We start from the raw sequence: 10,469 nt of genomic DNA on the forward strand, positions 1-10,469 counted from the left end.
TCCCGCATGAGGCTCCTATGTCACCCGGAGCCTTTAGGGGCACTGGCCAGAGGCAGACACGGTCCCCCTGATGGCCGGGTCCAGGCCTGGCCGTGCCTGGGGCGGAGCTGCCTGCCGTGTCCATAAATACCAGCTTCGGGGACACTAACTACCCACTTCCCGCGCCTCAGGCGTTATGCCCAAACCTGAATCGTGACCCGTCTCAACCTTCTGGTGGGTGCACACAAAGGACTGGGGGTCAGACAGGGGAGGAGATCGCTTGGGGTCACACAGTGAAGGGGTGCAGAGTGGGGATCCACCATTGGGTCCTGGGGGCTCCAGGAAGGGCGTCTGCTGGCATTGGTGCGGAGCTCCGGGGCATAGGGACCGGGGACACGGGCCCTGGTGACGTCGCCCCTGCTCAGGCCACTGGCAGCACCACTCCACGGCGAGGGGCGGGGCGTGTGCTGGGGCGGGGGCGAGACCGGGGAGCGGGTGAGCTGCCGAAAAGGAGGCTGGCGGCAGCAAGCACTTCCTGTGAGCCCCGTGCCCCTGGGCCTGGGCGGCCGGCCTCCCCAGGGAGCAGACGGCAGCCTCAGTGGCATCGGCGCTGACCCTGGAGCTGCCGTGCACCCAAGCCAGGCCGGGCCATCCACACCAGACAGAGGGGACAAACGCGGGAGCTTCGCCCTGGCCCCGGGGCGGGGGGGGGGTGTGGAAGTGCGTCCCGCCCAGCGGGGGGTCAAGAGGCCGGTGGGGATCCTGGCGCTCCGCTTGCCAGAGGGACAAGTAGAAGCCGGACAGGTGGCCTCCAGGCCCTCGGAGACAGAGGAGCTCCTGCTCGGCGCAGCGGCAGAGGGACGTCGGGCACCCGGCCCGGCCCTCCCTGCAGGGGGTTCTGCCGGCCCCTTTGACCCCGGGCAGCAGCCTGTGGACTGAGCGTCCTTCCTCGGAATGACTGGAGCATGACTGGAGCGCGCCGGGTTCCGAGTCCAAACGCTGGGGCTGCTGCTCGGACGTGAGCAGGAGTCTGGGGGTCTGGGAATCTTCCAAGCGGCTGGTCCCGGCCCTCACTCCAGCTTCCCCGCGGACACGCAGTCCCTCAGCGGCCTCCCGCGCCGCCTGTTGGAGGAGCCGGGCTTCGAGGCAGGCCGCGCTCCCGCTCCCCCGCCTTCTGTGGCCGACGTCCCCCGAGGACCCCCCTTACTGTGCAGCGTCACTTCCTGTAGCAGGCGCACCCGCCGCCCAGCTCAGGACAGTGAACCCTGACGTGTGGCTCCGTGGTCGGGGCCCGCACAGAAGGGAGGACGCCAGCGCGTGCAACCACAGGACGCTGCCTCAAGGAGCAGCTCGGGCTCCTCGGGACAGACGTGGGCTGGGGGCCCCAGGCGGGGCCCCGGGCGGCGGAGAGGGAGGGCCGGCAGAGCTGTGGGGTGCACCCGCCCTCAGAGATGCTCGGAGCCAGCGTCCCACCGCCCCCCGCGAGTCCCGGGCTTGGAGGCCACGGGGGCCTTGTCTTCTGACTTGCCCTGGGGTCCCCCGTGGGTCTCTGCCACCCAGGCACGCCCTGGCTCCCGACGGCTTGGACAGATGGCCCAGCCACGACGTCCCCCCACAGGAGCAGCTGGGCTCATTCCCTGAAAGAATTAATGGCAGTTTATTTTTATAAAAGCATGTGTGTTTTCCACCTCAAGGAACATTGAGATGATGAACACGTGTTTTGAAATGGTGACCCAAGTTGCCATGGCATCCGCCGGCCACAGAGCCGTGTAGAGAGAGGACCCGGCAGAAGGATGGCCGGGGAAGGTGGGACCTCGCTGTGCAGACCCCCCCACCGTGTTCTGGCTGCTTGTCCCCCCGCGGGGCTGCCCGTCCAGTCCGGCCTCCAGCCCAGGCTCTGCCGGCAGGAGGGACTCACGCACACCTATTCCCGAGCCTCGCCGTCACCGGCGCGCTGGGGCTCTGAACAAAGCCCTCGGGTCCTTCCAGCGCCAGGCACAGAATCTGCAGGGTCTCCTGCAGCCCGAGAACGTGGGCCCCGTGTTCGAAACGCCGGGGAGTCCTGTTAAAGCTGCCCAAGCGCCATGCCTCCCCCGCCGTCCGCAGCCTCCGCAGTCCGCTTCCTCCTCGGTTCGCCGGTGCCGCTCAGGGAAGGAAAGCGCCCTTTGCAAGGACTCGCGGGGTCCACCGCGCACCGGAGACCCGCACGCAGACGCGCCCACCGGGCTGGGGTCTGCGGAGCCGCGCAGCGTGTGCCGCATCCGGACACGTCTCAGTTCACCGGACGGGGCGCCGCCGCCAAAACCCGCCTCACGGCTTCGCGCCCCGATGCCCACACCCTGCCGCCCTCGGGCGGGAAAGGGCACCAGGTGGCCCCCGGGCCTTCTGTGTCCTTTGTCTGCCTTCTGCCTTTGAAGCAAGTCTGGTCCCGCGAGAAGGGGGCGCCTCCCAGCCGTCAGTAGCAGACGAACCAGGGCGCTGAGGACAATGGCCCCGAAGACGTCCACATCCGACTCACCAGGGCCCGGACGGAGTGCGGTGCACAGTCAAGGGACCATGTAGACCGGAGAGGGTCCCGCAGGGCCCAGCATCCTCACCGGGGACCTGCCAGCAGGGAGGCGGAGGGTCAGAGGTCAGCAGATGCGCTGCTAACTGTGGGGCAGGAGTGAGCCAGGAGCGGAGGGACGTGGTCAGCTTCCACAAACAAAACAGGAAGAAAGGACTGTCGCCTTGCGCCGCCAGAAGGAGCGCGGCCCGGCCGGAGCCTTGATCCCACCCCGTGAAATCCACGTTGGACTTCCGAGTGCGGAGCCTTGCGAGGGTGGGGCTGTGTTCCCGCTGCAGGGCTGTGGTGACTTATTCCTGCAGCTGCAGGAAACTTCCAGGTCCCTGGAGCTCGGTGCTCACGGAGCACCGTGCACGCCTCGGGGGAACAGGGAGGCAGGGACAGCACACGCGTTGCCATGGCTTCTGTGTCCCCGGGCTCCACCATCCCGTCCGACTTCACTTAAAAACACAAGCTCAAGGATAAAACCACTGAGATGTTCTCGAATTTTGGGATGGCGAGAGCGGCGCATTGAAGCAAGCATGGGGTGCCACGGGACTGTGCGGGTCCCACGCCCGGTGCCACGGGACTGTGCGGGTCCCACGCCCGGCTCGGGGGGGCAGACCCCCATTCCTGAGCTCTGGGCTCGAGTGCGTCTGGGCGGGGACACGAGCCAGGTGCTGGGGCCCGAGGCCGGCCGTCGGCTGGTGCTCGCACGCCCTGCACCGCGTGGGCCGCCGCGGCGCGCGCTCCTGCCTGAGTCCCGCTTTCCTGCAGAGGGAACGGGAGAACGGCTCCAACCTGGCCTTCATGTTCCGCCTGCCGTTTGCCGCCGGCCGCGTCTTCAGCATCAGCATGTTGGACACGCTGCTCTACCAGGTCAGCGGGGGCGGGGGGCGGGGGCGGGGGACGCAGTGGGAGCCCCAGTCTCCTCCCCACCTCCAGCCGACAGCCCGGTTCTGAGTGTCCCTCCCTGGGTCCGCCCCTCGCGTCCCCGGCCCTTTTCCTCCCAGGAAGGCACTGCCCTGGGCTCCGCTCCCGGCAGCCTCTGGGCCTCCGATCTCCGAGGCCAGCCGGGCTTCCCAGTGGGAGGCTGCGGGCGCCCGGCGGGCGTGTGAGGGGACCCGGCCTGTCCCCGGGTGCCCCCGCCTCACTGCGGCCTCCCTCTCTGGCCAGTCCTTCGTGAAGGACTACATGATCTCCATCACCAGGCTGCTGCTGGGCCTCGACACCACGCCAGGCTCTGGCTACCTGTGCGCCGTGAGTGACGGGGAGGCCGGGCGGGCACGCCGTGGTCGGGCTGTGTGCGGCCGGCCCCGCTCAGGGCCGCCGCTCGCTCTAGATGAAAATCACGGAGGAGGACCTGTGGATTCGCACATACGGCCGGCTCTTCCAGAAGCTCTGCTCCTCCAGCGCCGAGATTCCCATCGGCATCTACAGGACCCAGTGCCACGTCTTCTCGACCTCGGAGGTTCGGGCCAGGGTCTCCGGAGGACGCGCTCGCGCCCGAGCAGCCCGCAGGCTGCCTGTGTAACTCGTGCCGCTGCCATGTTTCATTCTGGGCACCCGGGCCTTTGCTGTCCGGCCTCTCTGGGGTCAGGTTCATGTGCCCTCCACACGTGGTTGGGTGGCTGGGACCCCCAAGTGGGGCCGGGGAGCTCGAGGATGAGGGGCCCTGTGCTGCCAGCTAGAGCCACAGGGGGCAGCCTGCCACATGGGTCCCCAGCCCTTGAGGGGCTCAGGCGGGATCTGGGGCTGCGGCGGGGGCGGAGTCACCCACAGGCACCCAGGCTGCCCCTGGTTTCCTTTGCAGCCCCACGACCTCAGAGCCCAGGTGAGTGGCCCTGTGGGCCTCCCATCAAGCTGTGCTGACGGGTGCAGAGTCCCACCTGAACTCCCCCGCCCCAGGCCTGGGGGTCACGGGGCCCTGGGCAATGGCAGGGTCAGGGAGTGTGTCCCTAGGATGGCTCAGCCATGGCACAGCTCCAGGAGGGCCCCTGGGGAACCAGGTTCCTCCGGCCCCATGTGCTCTGTGCACGTCCCGCTGCGGCCCCCTCCCTACTGGTCTGGCCCGACCCCATGCCCCCAGCCTCTTGGGGTGCTGCCCAGGTGGGAGTCCCATGTCCCCACTGAGCCACGGGCACTCCCGTCTACCGCACTGTCCGTCCCCGCTCTCCGAGATGGGGAGATTGAGGCTCGCGAAGGGGTGGCCTTCCGTGGCAAAATCAGAACAGGAAGGGCCCAGGTGGGAGCCATGGGAACAGGGCCCAGAGAGGTGGAAGGAGCTGCCCTCGTCCCCCCACCAAAGGCCAACGGACCTGGAGGCTGGCGGTTTGGGGCTCAGGAGGAAGGCTTGGGGCTGGCACCCCCCGGCCCCGGCTGGAGGAGGGAGGCACTCAGGCCCCTGGGCCCTGGGGTCCCCCTCCCCATCACCCTCCCGCCTTGGCCAGTCCCAGATCTCGGTGAGCGTGGAGGACTGCCAGGACACGCAGGAAACGAGGGGGCCCTGGGGCGCACGGGCGGGCACCGGCGGCGGCAGCAGCAGCACCCACGGCCGGCACGCGGCTGGCGGGGACCCAGCCGAGCACCCGCTGCTGCGGCGCAAGAGCCTGCAGTGGGCCCGCAAGCTGAGCCGCAAGGGCTCCAAGCCCGCGGGGAAGGCGGCGGCCGCCGAGTGGGCCAGCCAGCAGCGGCTCAGCCTGTACCGGCGCTCCGAGCGGCAGGAGCTCTCCGAGCTGGTCAAGAACCGCATGAAGCACCTGGGGCTGCCCACCACCGGCTACGGTAAGGGCCCGGGCAGCGCCGCCTGCCCCCACCACCCAGGGCCTCCGCTCTGCCCGCCACCCCCGCAAGGCCCGTTGGAGCCCCTCTGGAGCGAGGATCCCCCAGAACTGGCCCGGAGCCCCGCAGGGAGGGCTCACCCTCAGCGCTCTGGGGCCTCAGTTTCCCCACCTGTAAAACAAAGCACTAGATTGAGCTGACTGAGCCCAGCGTGTGGATGTCACGGGAGCCGTGGCCATGGGGCCGGGCGGGCGGGGCAGGGCTCCCCCAAAGCCAAGGACACAGTCCTCGCGTGGGGACAGATCAGAAACGCAGGGATGCATCGTGTGGAGAACGGGAATGTGGCGGGGGGAACCCACAGCCCCCTGGCCTTCCCAGCAGCCAGAGCGTACGGGGCACGTCGGGGGGCAGCTGGACCAGGGGCCACATCGAGCCCCGAGGCCGCTCCTGAGACAGTCACCCGTTTCTACTGCTTTGTGGCTGCGCCCCCAGACCTGGGCCGCCCCCTTCTCCCTGGGGCTTATTCTGGGGAAAAGCTCATGACCTTGACCAAGGGCAGACCTGGGGAAGTGACGCTCTTTCTCACACGGCTCTGGAGGTGCTGCCTCTGTCGTGGGGCTGAAGGGGAGCCCGGGCTCCCGGCCGCGACCCGTCTGCACCCACAACCGGCACTGGGTCAAGCCTCTGGCGGGTCGGGTTCCGTCTCAGGGACTCTGCCTGTGACTTGGGCTTGGCTGTCCCCCCGCGGGCACGGGCTCTCCCCACCCCGCTTCCTGCCATGCTGCCTGGCTCGAGGGCCCTAGCGCCCCCCCTCCAGGTGGGACCAGAGGCTCGAGTCTGGGGGCCAGCCACGCCCCCACCATGCCGAGGCTGCAGGGTTCACCTCTGCGCCCTCCGTGTCCCTGCCCCTCGGCGGCGTGCATCCGGCCCCATGCCAGGAGCGGCAGGTAGATCCCAGCCTGCCGACCTCAGAGCTGGCACCTGCCCCACGTTCCCTCAACCTCTGCACCCCCCCACCCTCCCCAGAGCTTGGCAGAGAAGGAGCCCACGCTGCTGGTGACAGACTTGCTTCCCAGATGGCTGGTGCTGGCCCCTGCCGGTCCCCGAGTGCACGGCCTGCCGCACGGCTGGCTGCCCCGCCCGCTGTGCCGGCCGACGCACGCTGCTTGCTGACCTCTCTCTCTCTCTGTTTCTGTCTGTCCCTCTTCCTGTGTGTTCCGTAGAGGATGTAGCAAATTTAACAGCCAGTGATGTCATGAATCGGGTAAACCTGGGATATTTGCAAGGTAATTCTGCTCCGGCGGACTTCGGCTGCCACACGAGGGGGCATGCCAACCGTGGTCGACGGGCCGCCCAGGGCCCGCCCCAGCCAGGCAGGCGGACAGGACAGTAGACAGGAGAGGGTCCCTGCAGGCAGGGGCTCCCGTGTTCCCAGGTCGCCCCCATGCGGGGCCCGGACACCCTCCTCCTGTGCGTGCGGAGGACGGGACTGACCCCGGGAAGGCGTGTGGTCTGTGCCGGCAGCCTGACGGCCACCGCACAGCTCTCGGGGCTCCCCCAGTCCTGCTCCATGTGTTCTGAGGATAAGCCCCGCGTCCGTGTCTGCCCTGACAGCACTGCTGGCTGTCGGCCTGCAGCTGACCCGAGATGCCGGGGACCCTGAGCCCACCCAGCTCCAGGGCAGCATCCAGACGGATGGTTCTGAGCCTGGCTTGCATGCACCCATGCACACACACACACACACAGTGGAGCCTGGTGAGGCCTGGGCCGGCGGCTGGGGAACTGGGGTGGGCTCTGCCCTGGGCCTTTGTGGGCCGCGTGAGTCAGGCGGACCAGCAGGAGCTTCAAGAGGGGGTCTCCCTCTCCAGCTGAGACAAAGCCTGTCCGTACTCCTTTCTCATTCGGGGCTCGGGTTTCTTCCAAGCAGATGCCCCCACAGCCCCCAGATCTGCCCTGAGACCCCAACAGAAGTCAGAGCAGCATTCAGGCCACAGGTCCTGCTGCCAGGACCCCTTCCTCCCCTGGGAGCTCCTCGAGGCCCTAGAGAAAGCTCAGAGCTCACACGCCCGGCGCCTGGGGGCAGCCCCCCCATCCAGGGCTGACCCCAGAGGGGACGGTTCTCCTGGGCCGGGAGCCGTCTGGGGCAGACCCAGGCCCCAGAGTGAAAACCTCGGGGGCTCACAGTCCGGGGGTGCTGTTGGGGGCTGGCCCGTCGGGGCCCGTACCGGCAAGGCCTCTCCTGGGTTCTTAAGCTTTTCCTTAACCTGAAAGCCGGGATTGCGTTCACGAAAGACCCATGGGGCCAGCACAGATCCAAGTCCGGCAGCTTCCATGAACAGGGTGGCCGCGTCGCCCCCTCCCTGCGCCCAGCCGCACCCTTGCTTCCCGCTGGGGCTGAGGGCCCCCCACATGTGGACGTTGGGAAGTTCCTGAGGCCAGATGAAAACCAGAGGAGAGGGAAGCCCATTAGCCAGGCCCCCCGGGGAGGGCACCATCCCGCAGGCAGCCCCCTGAAAGCGCAGCGGTCACCTTCACCCCTGCTCGCCGTCACCCTTGAGGGAGGTGGCTCAGGCTGGGTCAGGTGGGGGGCTGGGGGGAGGTGAGTGCAGACCCCAGGGCATGGGGCAGGGAGGGGAGTGGAAGCACCTGGTCTGCAGGGTCCTGGGAAGGCCTGGATAGTAGAGGTGCAGGGATGGGGGCAGGGTCAGGTGACACCTCCTTCGGTCATTTGCCAGGAGAGCCATTGTCAGCCCCCTCCCCATCCCAGAGTGCAGTGGTTACAGTAAGCTGACCTGTCCTGGGGAAACTGAGGTCAGCGGCTCATGACCAAGCACCCCCCAGGCCCTGGCGCTACAGCTGGGGCCCCACCCCCCACCTGCCCACCTCGCAGCCCAGCACCCCAGACGCACAAAGCCAGGCCTGGCTCAGTCCAGTCCCAGGCCCCGCTGGCTTCAGGAAGACCCTGATCGTCCAGCTCAGGGGCAGAGGTGGGGGCCCAGGCTGGGTGGGGAGGGCCCCACGAGGCAAGTGTCAGCAAGTGAGATTGGGTGCCTGGCTGCCCAGCCACGGAGGGTGGCGCGTGTGCCCTGGGGGGAACTGGCTGCTGGCTCCGGCCCCAACACCAGCCCCATGCTCTGTGCCCCGACCCAGCGTATCTCTCAGTATGGCCGCTCCGCTGATGCCTGCGATTGGGGGTCGACAAGACCCACCTCCTTCTCCACCCGCAGCACCCCCGTATGCTCCATGAGGCCCACCCCAGAGACGCACGCAGGGCTCGGGGCTAGGAGGTGCGCCTCCCTGCAAGGTCACCAATGGAGCCCCCCTGCCCGGTGGCTGGCAGCTGCCCCCAAGGGGCCCAACACGGGTTGTGGGAAGAGAGCAGAAAGAGCCCTGGTCACCAGGCAGCCATTCCGGGAGTGGACACAGAGGCCGGCACCAAGGGACCGCCCAAGGGTCTGCTCGTGTCTGCTGGTCCCCCAGGGCCCAGCCTGTGCCCCCGCCTGCCGCCCAGGAAGCTGCTGTGCCCGACCCGTCACTGCAGGGGGCGGGTTCAGCTCCGAACCGCTCGGCCCCCAGCCTCGCCAGACAGCTGGCTGCTTCTCCCGCTTTGCAGAGTCCCTTTCTCGGCAGCCTGGCCAGTACAGTACTGCTGATAGGGGACGGTGCAGGGAGAAGGAAATGACGAGGGCTGGGGCACAGGCCACCAGGGCTAGGCTCCTCTGGAGGGCCACCCCCTTGATGGCCGCCCCGGGTCAGAAGGTGCCTTTAGACCTTGCCACATGGGTAAACTGAGGTCATGAGCCATTCGTTGCTCTGCTAGCGAACACAAGGCCTCTGCCAGCCCCGCGCGTGGCCACGAGGACATCTGTGATGGGACCACCGCTTCTCCAGAACCGGTTCTCCCCACTGCAGGCTGTGTCCCCACAGCCAGCCATGCACCAGAGACCAGGCTGTCCCCGTGGAAACCGAAGGGTCCCTCCTCTGGGAAGGGGGCTGGGGGGCCTGGGGGGGCCCTGTGGGCTGACGCCATGGAGCAGGTTGTGGGCAACAGGACATATGTCCAAAGCAGAGGGCGAGGAAGCGGCGAGGGAGGCCGGCCAGTGGGGGCAGGGGGGCAGGCAGGAGGGCTGGGACAGGGGTGTGTGCGGGCGCACGCGGGGCTTTGCGGGCAGCAGGTGTGCCCGAGGCCGCCACATTGGAGGTGCTGACTGCCCAGGGTGTGGGTGGCCGACCCCTGCCCGTGCCGGGCCCGCGGCAGGGACCCCGTCAGGCAGGGCCAGCCCTGCGGGGTTCAGGCGGGACGTCTGGAAAGGCTAGGGAGATCCTGGGGCTGGGCCAGAGCCCCCGGCTCGTCCGGCGCAGCAGAGCGGAGGGGGCGGCGGCTGAGCAGTGACCGCCACGGGGCCCGTCTCCTTTGCAGACGAGATGAACGACCAGCAGAACACGTTATCCTACGTCCTCATCAACCCCCCGCCTGACACGAGGCTGGAGCCCAACGACATCGTGTAAGTACCACGTCCACAGGCGAGCAGACGCCGCGCCCCACGCCGAGCACCGGCCTGGGCGGAGGGCAGTGTCCAGGGCTGTCCCGCCGCCCCCGCAGGTACCTCATCCGCTCCGACCCCCTGGCCCACGTGGCCAGCAGCGCGCAGAGCCAGAAGAGCAGCTGCAGCCACAGGCTGGCCTCCTGCAACCCCGAGACTCGCGACGAGACGCAGCTCTGAGCCAGGCCTGCGAGGAGCCCGGCCGCCGGGGCCCACGGGCCCCCACCCTCACGTCGGCATGCATTGCGCTGCATGGAGCACCGGGACCCCGCCGCGCCTGCCGGGACCCTGCCACGCCGGCACGGCCCCCGCTGCCACGTGGGCCTGGCCCACCCCGGACGGCAGCCCTCACCGCGGCTGAGGGGGGAGCGTGCCCCCGGACACCAGGAGACGCGGGCGGGGAGGCCTTTTTTAACCTGTTTTTACAAACCTGTATAGTCCGCGTCCCTACACAATGTACCGCAACTCGTGACCGGGTCTGGCTGAGGTGGACGGAGGACCGTGTGGGCCCACGGCTGTGCTGCAGGGGGAGGCAGGGGTGCATGGGGACGGGAGGGAACCGAGCCCCCGACAGCCGTACACACTCAGACACACAGCTCACGTGGAAGCCGTGTTTCCAC

The 10,469-nt window shown here is 68.6% G+C and overlaps 1 protein-coding gene across 1 annotated transcript in view; it reads left to right on the forward strand.

Annotated features, from left to right (window-relative positions):
- The window catches only part of KCNT1 (potassium sodium-activated channel subfamily T member 1), a 107,855-nt gene extending 97,826 nt beyond the window's left edge, over window positions 1–10,029 (forward strand). Inside the window, 7 exon segments of the mRNA XM_040631368.1 lie at window positions 3,302–3,403; window positions 3,701–3,784; window positions 3,867–3,995; window positions 4,338–4,358; window positions 4,975–5,308; window positions 9,726–9,810; window positions 9,909–10,029. Coding sequence (XP_040487302.1) covers window positions 3,302–3,403; window positions 3,701–3,784; window positions 3,867–3,995; window positions 4,338–4,358; window positions 4,975–5,308; window positions 9,726–9,810; window positions 9,909–10,029 — 876 coding nt within the window.
- Window positions 10,030–10,469: the final 440 nt, after the last annotated feature.

This window comes from Ursus maritimus, unplaced genomic scaffold (assembly GCF_017311325.1).
Source record: "Ursus maritimus isolate PB19 unplaced genomic scaffold, ASM1731132v1 scaffold_17, whole genome shotgun sequence".
Classification (NCBI taxonomy): Eukaryota; Metazoa; Chordata; class Mammalia; order Carnivora; family Ursidae; genus Ursus; species Ursus maritimus.